The 18880-nt window shown below is 43.4% G+C and overlaps 1 protein-coding gene across 3 annotated transcripts in view; it reads right to left on the reverse strand.

The window, feature by feature from the left end:
• Nucleotides 1-18880, reverse strand: part of fhod3b (formin homology 2 domain containing 3b) — a 166599-nt gene that overhangs the window by 126826 nt on the left and 20893 nt on the right. For all 3 annotated transcript variants that reach the window (XM_061245151.1, XM_061245143.1, XM_061245132.1), the window contains exon 3: nt 17242-17306. In XM_061245151.1, the coding sequence (XP_061101135.1) occupies nt 17242-17306 (65 nt within the window). The remainder of the gene's footprint in view (nt 1-17241; nt 17307-18880) is intronic.

Raw genomic sequence — 18880 nt, forward strand, 5'->3', positions numbered from 1 at the left:
AGACTTTGCTTTTACTGTTCGCTTTGAATGAAAGTGCATTCCTCTATGTGAGAGCGTGCAATAACTGAAAGCCAAAAGGAAAGATAATCGCTCCCACGGCGTCTTCTCAATTTCATCATGCCTGAATTTGACCCCTGTGACCCCGACAGGGCGTGGAGCCTGTGGAGGCTCTGAGGCAGCAGAGAGTAATCCCATGCTCTTACAGGGCTCGCAAACAAAAGTTCACTGCAGAAAATGCTCTTCACACTGCATATCAACCTAATATGGCCGTTCTGGACCAGCTCTGTGGGTTGGACACTGAGTCCTGATATGTACTCTCTTATGGTGGAAACCAAAAAGCCCAGCAACACTGAAAAGCCTCAGAACACAGAACTGGTTACACCAGACTGGTCACCAGAAGCCACACTGGGATACAGGAGGCTTACTACAGTAACCAATGACAAAAGAGCTGAATAAAAGGGTGTGCCCATCCCTGTGAGAGCACACAGCCAATGGACGGCTCAGTTTAGATTTAGCCCTATGATGCAAAGCACAATGTATCTCAAAATAAACAACACAATCTCTTGATAACTTGGAGAGCTGCACTGTGGGGCGAGACACAACATCAACACGTGTCCTTGCACAGGAGATGCAAGAGTGCTCCCTCCAATCAGGGAGGGCGAGAGGCCTCGGATAACAGCGAACGGTAGGATGTTTCTCTTAGAGCTATTTTAGGCACCCCTGTTGCCATTGAAACAGCTGACACATGGGAGTGTAAGGTCACCTGTCACCTCACTGTCCGATGACACGAAGCGAGGACACATTTTGAGAAGTCCCACCTCCCCATTCCTGGCAGGCCTGAAATATCTTCACTGAAAAGAACGCCTGAAACCAGACCGTACTATACAGCAGAAGTGAAGTATCAGAAGGCAAGCAGCTAAGGCAGGGAAGTAGCAAACACAATGAGAGAATACGCTACTAAACAAGGATCATTTTGAGTAGATACTGAACAGAGCAATGTACGTAAGAAGCTTACAGTATGTATTATCGACCAAATCCAAGAGTAGCATGCCCTTAGTTTATGACAAAGGGTTGAGTCGCATGAGGATATTTACGTGAAGTACAGGAACAAGTACATTACTCTGAGGGTGTCAGTAGCCCCTGCTTTAGCTTTACTGCTAACGCAAATTGAAAAGCAATTGGAAAATGTGTCACTGGGTTGAGAATGCCTACCCTGTGTAATGAGTATTTGAGAGATCATTTTATTGTGAACTTCCAAGGTTATGACCTTCAAGGTGTGGCCAGGTGAGTAAATGATAAGTCAAACAGTGATACAAGGTGATGTAATATGAATCCAGACACCAGACTTAATTTGACAGATATTTCTGAATTATGTCCTTCCAGCAATGTTACGTCATGTCGACACTCAGTCATCACCCCAATCCTGCTGAATGTCTGAGGCATTTTTTTTACATTTAAACAAGATCATTAAAATCTACTCCCAATACAAATTCAGTAAACACACACACTGATGATCAGATCATAACACAGCAGATAGCACAGACGATGAATGAAGAAAGAACAAAAAGCTAAACCGGTTGTTCTCGTACGATAATGGCCTGCTAGGGGAATACAGGGACAAACTAAGCAGGATGACTTTTCCATCAATAAATCCACCCAAATGCACTTACTCATACAACCTTCAGGTCATGAACTGCAGCACTGCAACTGATCCATTTATACTGAAGCCACACCTGTGCACACTAGTCAGTGGCAGCACTGTGACATTGTAATAGACTCAAATGAACCTTTGGCGGCCATATTACAGTAAGCACCTCTCAGCTGCTACTCAGTTGTTCCTCCTGATAAAAATAAACACATATATGCTCAGCATTTGAGAACAATGTAATGTTTCTGTAATGTAGAATGATAAATGAAAGTCCAGAATAACAGTCCATTTATGTAAAAAAAAAAGAGGAAAAGGTCTTCAATTAATGCATACAGTAACTACAGCAGTGCAGAGTGACAGACATCATTTGGCAGAGTGACAGATTTCTCACGCTCACTCGCTCCACAGTCCACCAGTGCGCACACTGTTGTAAATGCAGCACTTGAGCAACGATGTCTTAAAACTGTATTACAATGATACAGATGAAAGATTGGGCATCAATGTTAGCGGAGATTAAAGAGATTCTAGTTATTTTCACGGTCTGTGTTTTAGTTCCCCAAGGTCGCTGTACAACAGGCACACTGCAAGAGGACATATCCTAAGAGGAAATGATAAAAACATGGCTGACACACTGACTGCAGCTTACAACAAATGCATGCTGCCATACACAAAGAGGATCAATAAATGCTCTTATATCACAATAATGAAACATTTAGTTTCGTCATTGTGATATTAGTAAGTAACGATAGTGCTTTTTAAATCTGCCAATAGTCCAGATGGCAAGAAATGGCAGAGCTTTCTCTATTGAGCTGTTGTAAAATGTCTCAGTGGTTTTAGGCGCTTGGTTGACTCGGGCATTGTGGATATAAGTGCCTAACCAAGTAGCGAAATTCATCACTTCTCATGTGAGCGACACCCAGCCTCTTTCAAAGCCTGCAGTTGAAACAGGGCAACTGCTCCATTGATTAAATGTGCTCCTTGGCTGGTGTTCACAGAGAGACTGGGGCCTCTCTTCTTTTTAAACCCATGATCCTGCTCTTCTCCTTCTTTGAAACTCAAAACAAAAGGTTTTTTTGAAACTCTTAACAAAGGTTCCTCATTCTCAGCCCGTACGGACAGCATTGTGGACAGATTCAAAAGCGTGGGTGGGCTGGGGGCGGGGTCTTAAGGGGCTTGACACTTTTTATTTTAATCAGGACCTTTTATAAGGACTTAGTTTGTGACAAAGATCCTCCTGATAATGCTTCAGGCCTGCATTGGGGGATGGCAGGATATGTCTCAGTTTTCACTGAAAATAAAAGGTTGCCTATACAGTGACCGAAATGCTGCAATTATATGAACATTTAACAGTACAAAGCTTTTGAAAGGCAAAGCAAGTGCTCGAAACCTCTAATCTTTGCCTGTCTTTACCATCTTGAGGGGTTTATTGATCAAAAATGTGCCAAAATATAGTACTTCCAAATATAAGCATTATATGACACACACACATACTGGAGAGTATAATCTATTAAGTTAGGCTGAGATTCAAAACACTCCTGTTTTTAAATACTGTTCCTAGTGTCCTTGATATAGAAAACAAAATTCTAAGCCCCAACATGTCACACTGTATGTTAGAAATATGATATAGACGCTATGGTATGAAAATAATGATAGTCATTACAGTGTGTTTTCACAGAACCTTCACTTGCCCTTTTCTCTTGTAGGTGTAAATTAATTTCATTACTGCCACAAATAACTGCTGCATGATGAACTCGTGGGCCGTGCAGAGAACAGGGCATCATTGCGATTTTTCTCAGGCACGTCGTATCAACAACAAATCCTTCAACCAAACCTCAGCTTCAAGGCGAATAAAATCGCATGACAGCTCCTTCGACGAAGTAAACAAAATCAGCTCTTTGGCACGGACATGAGAATCGAGCCGTATTCCCACCAGAAAACCATTAAGGCACAGTGCAATTGCACTTCAGCAGCACAACAACATATGGTTATGCACCGCTCGGGGTCCAACGCTTCCGCTACGACAACAGAGCCGAGCATTGTCTAAGAGAGAGGAACGCAGCCCGCCATCTCTGTTCATTATGGGCTGCCCGAGATAATGAAAAATGTGCCAGTAGGGCTCTGTGCAGTGTTCATAATTCACCCCATGAATTCACCCAACAGACAGAGGGGATGAAACTAAGTGGAGAAAACCTGAGTCCCAGGCATCAAAGTGGTGCTGAGAGGAGAACAGCGGGGGACCACGGGGGGGAGGGGACGGAGCGCCGGCAGAGGAATTCGGAAAGGCGTACTGGGGTCTGGCAGACATCCAGTGGCCAGAATCAGGGGGACGGGGTGCAGGAGTCAGAGGGGTCACGAAGCTTTTGTGCTACTGTGCGTAGGTCAGCCGCGCCATGGGTGCCCATTGTGTGCCAAGCCCTCTACTGTACCCATCCGCCCCGCTCCTACGCTAAACTGCCCCTTTCCTGCCTAAAGGCATGAATGGGTTCAGAAGGGGCTCATTTTTTGTTCAAAATCTGTAGAATAAACCATTACATTTGTGTTTCTTTATGTAAGATAGCCTCTGTACAATTGTTTCTGGTAGTTGCGCTGCTTCGCCAAACCTCACCTAACACTGTCCATTTCACAGTGGGCCAGAGTGCTTGCTTGCCTGGGCTGGTCCCACAACACAGTGGCTATAACAAGGTCTGCCTGTCAGAGTTCAGTCATCATAGCTCTTGTTGTCACATGGAGAAGCAGAGCTGCGTTACTCAAGTCACTGTTACGAGGGTTCAGGGGTTGAGTGATAAATTGGGAAAAATCAGCAAGAGATGGGACAGACATCAATCCGAGCTGGGCGGATGAGAAGCAAACAGGTCATTGCATTACATGGTGGGAGAAAACCAAGACCTTTCTTTTCCTGGAGGCAGTATTGTCTGACAGGCAGAATCAGATTCTGTTCACTTGAGTCGGACTGGGATACACACAGGAAGCAAAGTGTCTGACCTTCAAAGGATAAAAACTCATCCCACTGCCTGCTGATACAGTATATAATCTGGAGTCAAATTGCCTGGTTTATAATACTATTCCTATATTTATACTGTATTTTATAGAACTGTACCCCTGTCTCCCCAAAGGCCTCCACAGAATTCACAGCATAAATAAAGCACAGACGGATTTATTTTCCGTTATTGGTGCCAGTATTCCACTGATCTAAGTTGACATGAATGCTGTTACTTTCTCTGGGTCTCCCAGAAGTTCACTCTCCCTAATAATGGCTCGACATAGCGTTTAATGGCATGACCAACGTTGCCACCAGGCTTCTTCAGGACACATATAAGACCAGGCGAATACAGCAGCCATGAAATTCAAACCCCTCTTGTTTCTCCTCTTACAGAGATCCAAAATAAACACAGGACGGCAGCTCGCTAGACCCCAAAAAGGTGAATGGCTCGGAAACAACAGTATTAACGACACCCCCGCCGTGATTTTTAGGGCTCTTTCTCCCCAGCTGCTGTGGGTCTCTCCACACCTGTGTCCCTTTACAAGGATTTCCAGCTTCACAACAATTTACACCAGTGTGAGAGTCAAACAGGGAAACACACGCCACGATTTCTCTAGTGGCTCCCCGGTTCCCTGGCAGATATGGTTTCATCATGCTGCAGTGGTGTGACCTCACTTGCCATCACTGTGTTGTATGGATTTGTGGTGCACTACTAAGTATGAATCACACAGTCAGTAACTTTCAGACCATAAGCATGCGGCTTGATTTCAATTTGAAGATTTGTTCCAGACAAGGTCTGTGCAGACTGCACAGAAAATGGTATGGAAACTAAGCAGCCCTAAAAGTACTCTTTTTTTTCGAGACTTCAGATGACAAGCAAACACACTTTGTAAAGAAAACTGACATAATGAAATGCTTCACATTATTTTATCATCAAAAAAAAGTTTTTTTGCACAAGCTTGGTTGTTTTTTTCTGGTTGTGGTTAGTTTCTGTATAAATCTAAAATGGTGGTAATAAAACCATCACTAAAACCATTGTACATTGCCATACATTTGACATTCCATCTAAAAACTGAACACATTTAAGTGTATCATGTGATTGTCTTGTTAGGAAAAAGGCAGAAAAGCTGCTTAATATCCAGCCAACTTGGCTGCAGACTTCAGTACACTTTTAGCACTTTTTCACCATGTTCAAGTTCAATGACTCTAACACAGTTTCTAAACAATAATAAATTACAACTGTGAACATCGTCTTTGAGCACCACTGGTGGTTTTCCTGAGAACTTAATGGTGTAAGTAAATATTCTTTTAACATTCAAATGGCAGGCAGCAATTTGACTCAGGAGACTTATTGTCCAGCTCCTAGAGACAAACCAGTCTGACAGCCGGTCCAGAACAGGCTGACTGTGTGTGTTTATGGATGGTGTGGAGAGGGGCCTGTTCACCAGGGTCACTGATAATGCAGCACAGAGCAGCTCTGACTGACTGTAATCTACAGGCTGTGTGCAGAGTAAGGCACTGAAGCCGCACACACACTCTGGTGCAGAGCTGGTTGGAGAGTCAGGTTACTACAGACCCATGTCACAGCCCCATCCTCCTATGTGCAAACTGAGCTAAAAATACCTGCACCGATCAGCATGGGGTTATTCTCTTTTTCTTTACAAGGGTGGAGGGAGCTGGGGGGCTACAATGAGAAACAGATGACTGCTAATAAATGGCCTGTGTGTGCGTGTGTGCGCGTGTGTGTGGGTGTGCGTGTGTGTATATACACTCGCTGAGAACTTTATTAGGTATTTATTAGACTTTTTAATTTTTTACTTATTACATCTTCTGCTGCTGTAGCCTATCCACTTACAGATTTGACGCGTTGTGTGTTCAGAGATGCTCTTCTGCATACCACTGTTGTAATTTGCGTTGCTGTCGCCTTCCTGTCGCCTTTGTCTCTGAATCGTGCCCACAGAAGTGACGCTTTCTGCCGCAGGCCCATTTTAAAATGATTATTTATTGGGAAAACACATTTTAATTTCTATAATGAATACAATAACTTTATATTAAATTTATATTTGGGATAATTGTATTTTTTATGTTTTGTTGCCTTTTACTAGGGAGGAAAAGATGTTGGATTCCCTAATTTTTCATTATCATCATCTCAATGTTGTTACCTACTCAAAACTTTATTTTAGTCGATTAACTACTAAGTGCATCACAGATATGATGGAGCATTAGAGTGCAATGCAGTGCAATGCGCGCTATCACTGTAGCATATACAATTAGTTTACGAACTTAATCAACAAAGCATATTGTCTCGCTCTGAATATGCTTTAAGAGAGGCTACTGAGAAGATATTCAGAAAATACTATTTTAATATTGTGAAACAAATTAAAAGTGAATTAAAAGTTAAACAGGCTAATACTGGACAAACTAAGTCACAATTTATGTCAGCAGCCACAGTTTTCAGGGATCCGCCCCAGGTCAGTAGATTGACTGAACATACATTAAACTGAAGGGATGATATACTGCGCACTAAAATTCAGGCAGCTGTAAGAGCTATGTCAGGGTGTGTAACTGTGGCTCTTTTGTCCGTCTTAGTTAACAATGAGTTCTTCATGTTTTGTAAAGAAATAATTTATGAAATCTTAGATAATGGCAAGACATAATTAATTGATAAGGTGACCGTGTTAAATCTAGAACATACTGTAGGCATAGCTGCTCATATACAGTATATTTGAAGATTCTGAAGGTCTAGACTCCTAATTTCAGATCCCCTGTATTACACAAGGTCACGCTTTATATTATAGTGGTTTTAAACCTTAGTAATTACAGCAAATGTGTAAGTAAATATCAGCAAAACTAAAAATAATATTACATTTACTACTACAGTCTAGACTACTACAGTGTAAAGTGTTATTAAGAATGAAAGTAATACAGAGATCACATAACCAGATAAAGCTTACAGTCAGAAGTTTGCTGATGACATTAAATATAGCTGATAATAGCTTATTTTTTCAATTTGAAAATAGAGAAAGGGGAAATATGTTAGTAACAAGAATTTGAATTAAAACAAAAGCCTCACAACACTCTTTTGTGACATTCTTCAATTTGGCAAACAGCTACCAATGAATGATAGCCTCTGGACCAGTGCCTGTCAGTGTTTTGGCTTTCTAGCCCTTACAAAGGTGAAACCGTTGCCAGAAATACATGTGGATATCATTTATGGACTTACCACTTACAAATAAAATACAAAATAACCGTTTATAAAACCTTTTTTGCGCCCATTTACAATATACTTTTTTTTTTTTTCACTGATAATATTCTGGAGATTTTTACATGATGTTAGTAGCCCTTTTGGACAGATCTTTTTTTTTCCGGTTAAAAGACACCAACATTGGTTAAAAGAGAAAGTCTCAAGTTGGACACACTAAGGCTAAAATCACTCTTATTTTACAGAAAACCTAGCTTCAAGGGACAGTCTAATAACATTATGGAACTTCCAGGGACGTGCTGTTCTAATTGAATTGAATGGTGTTACATGCAACAAATCATGATCTTGTGTATGTGGATATACAATTGGAGGTGGCAATACGAGTCAACTCAACTTAAAACGATCATATTTATAACAGAAACTGACCTCACATACTGTATCTTTCCTTGTTAGAAAAAGAGCATCTGTGGTTGAGACTACAGAACATGTAATTTATGTCAAGTGCCAATCGGCAATATATGGTAAACTGATAGCTGACATGTCACCTACAGACGTATTCTATGAAAAGCCTTCCGTGACCTTTAAATGCATGTTGCTATACAGCTATACAGATTCCTGTATTAAACTACATTAAGTGGGGGTGGGGGGGTATATTTAAATACTATGTACAGTGCTGAAATGGTATCAGTACTGTAACTTAAGACGTATTATTCTCCATTTGTGTCAGGACTGTAGAATGCAGACACACTGCTCAAGGCTCTTTAATACCGATAGTATCAGATACACCCTGTCTGCTCGAAGAGACACACGCAAACACACACACAGACGCACACACCATTAAAGCACCAGAGCAGATCTGGTGCAGAAAACGCTTTCTAGCGTTTGCCTCATATTTCCTCCTCTGGCACGGTGATGTTTGGCTTGGAAACGCAGTGTGACTTTAACTCTCTGATCCCATTTGGGCGCTGGGGCGGGAGCGAGGGAGATGAGAGGCCGGGGGATCCGACCCTCCTGTGCCCCACGGGCACCCCGTTACATGCAAGTTTTCAATTACCACGAGGGGGGAGAGGCCTTCCGTATTTGTGTCTGGCTGGAGGTTGGCTTGTGGGTGGAGATCGGACTTGATTCGCTGACATGAGGATATTGAGTCATGCTCTATAGACCTATCCGCGGGACCGTAGCGCTCCTGAGCAAGCGGAATCACAGATTATAAGTGAATACGGATTATAAGTGAATTTACATGAGACACAAGAAAAACTGAAATTGGTTTCCAGAGTCAAAAAAGTTGACCAGTGAAAATCTAAATCCAATCACAATGGCAATTTCCCAGCATTCCTTTCTGCTTCAGTGACCCACAACCTAATTTCATGTGCTTAAAATCTTATCTGTATGAGTATCTGTACATCTGAATGTGAGTTTGGGTGTGTGTGCATGTGCGTGAATCTGTGTGCGTACAGCTGTGTGATAGCCAGCTGTTGATTGAGTGGATTGAGTGTTTGTGCATATGTGTGCGTGTCTGTAGTGTGTGCATGCGTGTGTGTTTGTGTGTGCTGGTCTCGGAGCCTGGGAAAGATGCAGTCTTGTCCAATGGAAAAGACCGATTCTGGCCAGGACGAACGCCTGATCCTGAAGGAGGCTCTTCCTTATTTATAGCACTGACACGACAGGCAAACACAGTGTAAATGTAAGTGAAGATATGTCACGGCAGCTAAAAGGAGACACTTCCAAAACTAAGGTTCAGAAAATAAACATACCACACTTTAAGTTGTTAAACAAGCCCTGCCATCTGAATATCGCATGTCTGATTCTCTAGGGAGGCATACTAAAATTAGTCTGTTGCAGAGCCAGTGCGATTCCAATACAGACAGAAAATGATGGTTGAAGAATGTGGTAATCAAAGGTCTTAATTGAAGACAGTCATGAGAGGGTCCTTCCTTATCGCTAAGTAAAGGAGCGCACATCTGTAAGAAGACGTTGTACGTTTACATCTACTTTAAGCTTCATCATTCACCTAGTGTGAATATTCTCAGCACAAACCATATTGTGGATGTTTTTTACATGCCATTCACAACTTGGAAAGGCATGAGGAATTATTGGGAATTTATGGCGAGCAATATCCTTTTTTCGAGACAGACGTTTCCACTTGTGAAACATAGGCCAAAAAACGACAAATTCAAGTATGGAGAAGTATGTGGAGACATATGTCAGACTTCCTACTAAAGCGTAAATCTAGCAAATCTAAGATGGAGGCACACAGATCCACAGTTTCCACAGCGGTTCTGCATAAAAAGACACCGCTTTTTCGACATCTTGCCATGTATGATTTGCACTGTCGTTATTCTTACACCACTTCAAATGTCGTGACTGGCAGGCTGTTCCTTAAATATGCCAACAGCGCTGTACATGCCATCTCTTTGGTGACCTGTGACTATACTTTAGTGTGATGGCTTAAACGTTGAAGCACAGAAAATAACAGAATAAGGCTGACAATGCCCTTCAACTGACCACAGCAAGCCGGGATGATTCAATTAAAGTTCCATCAGTTCACAGGAAAATTGCCCTTGCTTTCAATGATTTCTACAGCAACGGTGTGTTTTCAGTGGGGGGTTCGTTACATTGTCAAAAATATATACATTAATAAATCAAACCCTGTATTGTTTACAGGCAAAGACAATGCATAGACAGTCAATGCATCCTGATATGGCTTCATTTCATGTTTGATTAGAAAAGGAAAAACACTGAAATGCAGGTTAGGGTTAAGTGTTTATTTAAAGTGAACCTTGCCAAGTCTTTAGTCAAACAAACTGAGACAGAAAATATCATCAGCATTATACATCATAACACCCACCAGTATGGTGATAGTATTATATTATGTTGCATATATTACATTTGAGTGCAGCAGGCACTGACAGATAAGAATTTCAGAGGAATTTAAAAAAATTACCTCAAAGAGAATTATTCCAAAGGGACATCCATCCATCCATCCATTATCTTAACCCGCTTATCCTGAACAGGGTCGCAAGGGGGCTGGAGCCTATCCCATTATACATTGGGCGAAAGCCAGGAATACACCCTGGACAGGTCGCCAGTCCATCGCAGGGCACACACACCATTCACTCACACACTCATACCTATGGGCAATTTAGACTCTCCAATCAGCCTAACCTGCATGTCTTTGGACTGTGGGAGGAAACCGGAGTACCCTGAGGAAACCCACGCAGACACGGGGAGAACATGCAAACTCCGCACGGGGATTCGAACCCAGGACCTCCTTGCTGTGAGGCAGCAGCGCTACCCACTGCACCATCCATGCCACCTCCAAAGGGACATATCAGTAGAAATCTATTTTACATTAGTGTAGAAGTATACCTAGTTATTTGCATATAAAGTGGAAATAAAACACTTATAAATATAAAATGAGCCTCAGGAATGTGTCTGGTTGGACACAAGTAAGCCCCAGGCCAGCAGTTGCTTACTTATAAATACTTTATAAACTGAACACATTCCCAATTGATTTTTAGGAGGTGCTGTAAAGCCCAGTTGTACAGTAACTGTAAGCCAAAGCCCATATTGAGGCAAAGTCTGCCATGAATTTTGAAGTGAGCACATTAGCATGCTGCCACTCTGCAATCTCCTATCTGAGCTGTGCAGTTATTGTATCCCAGGACTGTGAGCGCAGTCAGCACTAGCATGTACAGAACATGAATGCACCAGGCCATGGGGCCATATTAGCAGCATGTACTGTATGCATTGTGGCAAAATGGACATAATCCAGACCAAAAGTAATGATTTGCCTTATCATGAATATTCATGAAGGAACATTTCCTGAGATATTCACAGCTAGAAAATCAGCAGTGGCAGCACTGCAGAGACACTGGGTATATTTCACAGAAATCCAGTATGAATGCTGGAAGGATGCAGCACTCACAAATCTACATTTTAATGGTCACTGTCTGCTCCCACCGATGAGCACAGGGTATCGCTATCTAAGCTCTGTTATATTCTCTGTCTTTTTTGCCACAGGCCGCATAATAATGTTCATCAGAAACAGAAGACTTGAATAAAATTCCAACACCAAGGGCACTGATCCAAGTGAACAGGCAAAAAGGTATCTTTCCTTAGCTAATACCGCTAAAATGGGCCCATAACCACACTGTAGTTCTCAGAATGGGCAGGACTACAAAGAACGGCACTCGTTCTGGTAATTGCAAAGGTGGTGAGACCAGTGGACACAGTAAAAAGCACATAAAGCCATTGCCCATGCTTTCCCATTGTATGCTTTTAGGGAACATTGCGAACAATTACGCACTCACTTTAGTAAGCAGTGAATTAACTCATATTTATTTATTTATTGCTCCAAACTGATTGTGGGTCATTTGTTCTGGAGGTTAATGGCAGTAAACAGGTTTTTGGGTAATGGGACCACACTCCTCCCGCCCCCCTTGCTGAGATTAATCTCCAACTAGGCCTCTTCTTGACAAGGTGCAGCCTTACTCTCAGACCTCTGATTACAACAAATCACAGTGTCAAGAAGATGGGGCAGCAAACTGCTGCTTAACAAACCATTAGCTAGTCCGCTAAAAGAACTGTATTCTCCCTGAAGATCCGTCCCAACTCCCCATTTTACAGCTAACCCAAGGTCCTGCCGTAGGCTAATTGTTTGGCCAGTATTGTTTTGGAGTGCAAACGACTATGTTTAAGGCTCCTAAATTAGAACCTGTAAAAAGCCATAGTTTACAACAAGCTCCAGAGGCAGAAGGCCTCCACATGTGGCGAATGGGCCCATCATATGAAGAGGAGTACTTTAACTAAGGCTGAGAAACACAGATGCACCATATACAGTGTGCACCCCAACAGTAAATCCTCCCAAAAATGCAGCATTGAGGTTCCTCACTGATGTGTTCACCATATAGGACTTTAACCAGCTCATCAGTGTTGTTTATGGGGGCTTACAGGGATAGGAATATGTGCATTGTATGTAAACTAAACTACAGAAGATGTTAAACAGCTGCATTTATTCCCACTCTTTTACAGCCTACTTTAAAGCCAGATGACAATGTGTTTATAAGAGCCGGTAACATCCTCTGCCACATCACTGTGAATCAGCTCAGTCCTCACTGTTTCTGGGCAGGACAGCCCCATTTAACCCACGTATTAATGGTGCACATGTGTAGCGAGTCACTGCAGTGGAAGTCTGCTTGATGTACTCGGCCCATAACAGTCTGGATTTATATGTGAATCCACGGCTCACAGCTATGTGCAATTCTGCTCTGTGGAATCTCTTGCGACAGTAGATACTACAGTATATTCAAGATATCTTTAATTTCTTTTTCTCAAAGATTGGAGATTGTAGCTATCAATAAAATGACACTGAATATTCTCCATCTCAATGGCATGAAAATATTTTTTTGGTGAATTCGTTCAACCTGTGCTGTCCAACTGGTTTTGAGGGTAGTCTAATTGCTATGTGCACCATACAGATACTGTAAGAGGAGGTCAGCTTTGTCTGAAGACCACTGGCCATAAAGCAGCCAGGATCAGAACCTGTATGGAGTCATGGTGTGCAGTCTTCTACAGTGTAACTGGATTAGCATTAGTGCTACCTGCTAACGGCTTCCTTGTTTTAACTAAGCAGTCAGGCTTAACCTCCATATGTCAGATCAGGCTGAAGAAACATTGAGGAAACATTGTGGAAACATTAGACCTGTCCCCTCTCCCCTCAATCAGGATAAATCTCTATCTTTAACAGCTTTCATGCAGAGGTAAAAGCAGTCCGATAAGGAATTAAGAAAATTGCAGTTATAATACAAGCTCTTAAAGGCGAAAAGAACCATTACTGCACTTGACTCCAAATTTAGAATGAAAATTTACAGTATTTACACTGCTCTGAAATATAAGACTTTAGAATGCTGAGCACCAGTGGAAGTCTTCAAAACTATTTAGATGCTTTAGCTAGGCACAGGTTTTTTTTTCTTCTGGACAACTTGCGCATCCAGCTCTGCTGTGACATGTTGAGGTGGAATAGGAGATGCTTTGTTACACAGTGCAGCTAGACTAGCTTAATTAGGGGAAACAAAATCTGGGATTTTGGAATTTAGATGAGTTTCGCAATCAATGATAAAGCAGTTCTACTGCCGTGGTAACCATCTCTTCATTCCGAGGCCCTTATGAGGCCTATGCAAACAGTGGAGGAATAACTGATGAGAAGTGTCCTTTTGCCCGCTCAAACAAATCTTGATCAAACAGTTCACATAATGTCTCTGGTGTTTGTGACTTGTACAGTAACGTACCAGAAATATTAGTCTGTCCTTTTTTACTGTGGCCCTGCCAAGAGGACCTGGAAAACAACGGCGATTCTATGATTTGCTTGTTGTGTAATCCTTATACTTCAGGATACATTTCTGCCAGTTAAAAATGACCTGCCTTAATTACGTAAAAAGCACGACCAGACTTAAGTGTAGGGTAGCGCTCTTCTCGCGCCAGGGCATACGGAGTGTTGAAATCTCGCAGTCACAAGGCATTACGATGAAGAAGTGAGCGCAGGACCGCGAAAGGGCTGACCGCTCCGGCCAATCGGGCGCGTTCGTGGTGGCGCAGGGCTCAGGGAGGGGCGACAGGTGGCTGTCAGCATATGGAGGGGGTCATCATCCACTTACAGCAGCTCATCTGTCTGCTGCCCCCCGGGGCCGCTAAGCCGTGGCCCCGCCGGAGGGCCCTGCTTCCACCACTCTCCGTGGTCCGTCTCAGATCAGCCCAGCCAGAAATAGCACCGCTATCACTGTGACTGCTGACCATGCCTGGAAGGAGACTCCCAGAAAGGAATGGGAAGAACGAGAGAGAAGAGAGACATGAGTGGGGAAAGAGAGAGAGATGGGGTAGACGGAGAAGGAGTGAAGGACAGAGAGCGAGCGAAAGTGAGAGAGCTGAAAGAAATGTGGAATTCCATCACTTGTAGTGTTTCACTCTATACTAAGGCAGAAATAGTGATCCCACCATTAAGTGTAGTGGACTGGGTGCCTGGAGGGCGTTATCGCTGTAATAAACAGCATACCCATGGCCTGATACACCTCCCTCAGACTTTGAAGTGGCCACGGCCACCCACTTGTCAGAGAGCAGACGGAGTGAAACATCCATCCCGGCAGACAGCGGGAGCGTGCCTTACCATATGCCAGTCATCAGATAATCCCCGCCTTACTGCTGCCATCTGAGTCACAGAGGAAGCCTTACCCCGTGTCCCTGTCCGTGATTGGGTACATGCTGAATACTTAGCATGGCAGACAGAAGCAGTTGTTTCTTGACATGACAGATCTGGATTTTTTTTAGTTTCCCACCATATTGTGACACCACGTGACCGTTTTCATGTAGGTCCAGTTGAGGATAGATCTATGCAATAGGGAAATAAACCACTAACCTCACAGAATTTCTCGGCGAGAGAGAATACATGAATACTTGGCTAACAGTGATGAAACGGGAGGGACAGTTCTGCGGCCAGTTGAGATTTGTGATTCCCGGTTATCTCTTATGGTGATTCAGTCTCCTCGGTGTACTTTCCAAAACGAATAACGCTGACAAAAAAGGGCAAATTAAAAGTCTGGGAGCTCAGGACTTAATGGCTTTTACAGCCCACGGGTTATTTTTTCCTCTTGAAGAACTCCACAGACCCAGAGATAGACTCAGCCACGTGGGCGTTAGTGTGCTCTGTGCTACAATAACACCCTGCTCTCGCCTGTAGTGCCAGAGTTCAATCTACCGTGAACGGGCTGGAGTTCAATGAGCACTGCCTTCATCTGCTCATCGCAAACTCATATCTGAGGAAGTGCTAAAAACGCTGAGAAAATACAGTAGATAAGCAGAAATTTAACGATTTAATGAGTTAAAGAGTACTGACCCTTTTTATGCTAAGATTTTGGGCTTGTTTTGATTCCACCACACCAACAGATCCAGAACAAAGGTAAGCATCAGTTCCCCTGCAGGATTGTCAATGAAATCCTTAGCTGGTCTGAGATCAGTGTGCTGGCCTGGGCTTTAGCTGCACCCCATTGAGCCAACTGCTTACACTAGGGCCCAGCTGCAAACCTGTCTGATAAAACACTTAACACTCACACTTACACACGCACATATATGCACACATAGGCACACATGCTCACACACACACACAGACATGCAAGGACAGCATGTACACGCATACACACACAAATGCACACGCTCAGATATGTGCTTACTGACATTAAACTACACACATCTCTCTATCTCTCTGCTTGGAACTCCTGGCATACACACACACACACACACACACACACACAAACATGTAAATGATGTTACGCAGAAAAGCACAACAGAAAGACACGTAGAGCCATGTAAAGGATTAGATTTCTCCACAAAGGAATAGAAGTTAGACAGACCTTAACTCTGAACATACAGGTTCTAGATCAATAAAATAACCAGACACCAGGACTCACATTGAAATCAGCAAGGCTCTGCGGGGCATTCAATCAAACTGCTTTGGCTCTTTGTCCATAACTTTATGAAAATAACTTTGATAATTATTTCAGCTCTTTCACAATATTCTGCTATTTTCATGAAGTGAGGGTTTGCTATTGACCTCCAGGAAAAACCCAAAGTCCGAAAAACAGAACTATTTCTTCAGCAATGCACAGCTGTTTGTTGAATGCAGGATAAACACTTGCACTCACAGATGTTGTCAGACATCTCTCCCAGCGTTCATATCAGATAGAATTCTCCACATCTGCAAACTGAAACTCGGGACCAACCACAAGAAGGAAAAGAAAACCAAACAAAGCAGGGGCATGTTGGTAAGTCAGGTCCACACAGGAACAGTGCTGGTATCCTGTGAGTCTGAGCCCGCGCGTGTGTGTGCATGTGTGTGTGCATTCGTAAACATGTACGTGTGAGCTCACCATCATTTCAGCAATATTTTCCACTGGTAACAGACTGCCTTCATTGATTGACATTGTCATTGTCGCCCATATTAAACCAGTTGGCGAGAGGCAAAGAGGACTCCGAACTACCCACGACAGCCTCTTCACATTCCTACCCAATGCTCTGTTTCATTATTTCAATGTCACAAAGCATGTGGAGGCAATGGAAAATTGGCAAGATTTGCACACAGAGATACACTTCACAAATCCTGGACTCTGCAAAAGACCAAAAACCCTGCCGTTTCCAGAAATAATCTGGAATGAAAACAATAACTGATTTTTATTTGACCTTACAAGTGAGTTGTTTTGTGCATTATGATGTGTGTGTGTGTGTGTGTGTGTAAGACTGTTTGCACAGTGATACCCTGAGACAGCAAGCCATTGATTGATGACACTGGCGTCTTTCCCACACCTCTGAGACATGTTCAGCCATGGTGCAAAAGCCTACAAGGGACAACAACACTGAACTCACCGATGCAGGCGTGGACTCTAACAGACAATTGTGTACGCAGAATAATGCTGTGTTTCTTCCCCCGCCTGTAGGAGAGAGAAAGAGAGAGATGAAGAGAGATGGTTATGAAAAATGGCTTCCAAAACATCATCTGAAGAGCACGGCACATCTGAAAAAGAACAGCCCGGAGGTTTCAGTTGTACAGTGTGTACAGACTAGCGTGGGGATTCTCCAATAAAGCTTCAGTTACACTACATACAGCATAGTGTTTTATAGCTATACGCACATACAGAACTGCTGAATGAAAAGACATTACAGTACAATTTTAGCAAACATAAGAATGAACTATCAGGGGACAAAGCTACTGCATATTTTCAATGCTAAGAAATGAGCACGGAAAGAACGACAATTAATGGCGAGCCACATTCCCTGGTCGAGTCTGTCAACCAATACCTTCCTTGTTGATAGGTACTGTCTCCCTCCTCTGTTCCCGGAGATGGAGGGCAGATACAGACAGATAAAGTCAGGAAGACTCTTCTTTTTGGTCGATCTGATTCTGAGTGGGCTGTTTTGCATTGTACATGGTGCACAATAGTCTGCGGCAGGCAAGCTACAACAGGTATAACTGGCACAGTTGGCACAGCTTGAGAGAGAGCCATCGTAATTCTCTCAGAGCAATAGCAAGTGTTTACACATTACCAACTGATATTACAAGATTTCAACTCAAGCCCTTCCATATTATCACTTCACACTGATTAATAAATCATATCAGGATTTAAGCAAATTATGTCCTGAATAGCCCTAAACACTACCAGACACCTTGTTATGGTGTTCTTAAAATGAATATCTGTGTGTATTAAAAATGAAAAGGACCAGAGCAGGACAGGACCTGAGTAGGGTTCATTATAATATGCAATATACCCGTATTGGTGCTAGTTATGACTTTTCTACAGGACATTACTTTATGATAATAATGGAGGAGAGAGGAAGGAACACACAGCTGATCTGAACCAGGCCTGTCCCGGGTCAGCGACTGCAGGGGAAGTGCAGCTCCATCACACAGACAGCCAGAGCCGCGTCTCCGGACCGGCCGGCAGACCTCCCGTGATCCGTGCAGCAGAGGTTCTGGGAAACACGGATTAGCGTTTCCTGGCGAAAGCTGACACGGCTCAAGCGGCCCGGTCCTGGAGGAGCGGAGAGAGGGATGTTTTGGTAGTGGGGCGCAGCCCACAGCGGGACCCTCATTTTCCTGGGAGTGATAAAGATCAGCCGGGGAGAGCAGGACGGGGGTGACCCAGTCAGGGCAGACACAACATCGGAGACCACAGAGGCCGATAAGGCCCGGAGCGCACACACGCGTCCCTTACAAACAGCACCCCACGCTGCTGCTGTGTGCAGGCTCGGGCCTTCCTGCTGTCTTTCACTGGCTGCTGCTCAACCTGACAAATAAATACAACTCCATTGTAACCACAGCGGAATGAGAGTTTGATATCGGCCTTCTCATCTAGCTGGCAGAGAGCCTGAAGTGGAATGTTGCCGGAACTGAACGCCGGCGTCAGAAGATGTTGGCCTGACAGTTATCCCGCCTGGGATCCGAGGAACTGGGAGCACGCACTGACGCCCCAGGCCCGGTGAACGTGATCCATGGAGCTAACGTTAC

The sequence above is a fragment of the Conger conger genome, chromosome 1 (genome assembly GCF_963514075.1).
Source record: "Conger conger chromosome 1, fConCon1.1, whole genome shotgun sequence".
NCBI lineage: Eukaryota > Metazoa > Chordata > Actinopteri > Anguilliformes > Congridae > Conger > Conger conger.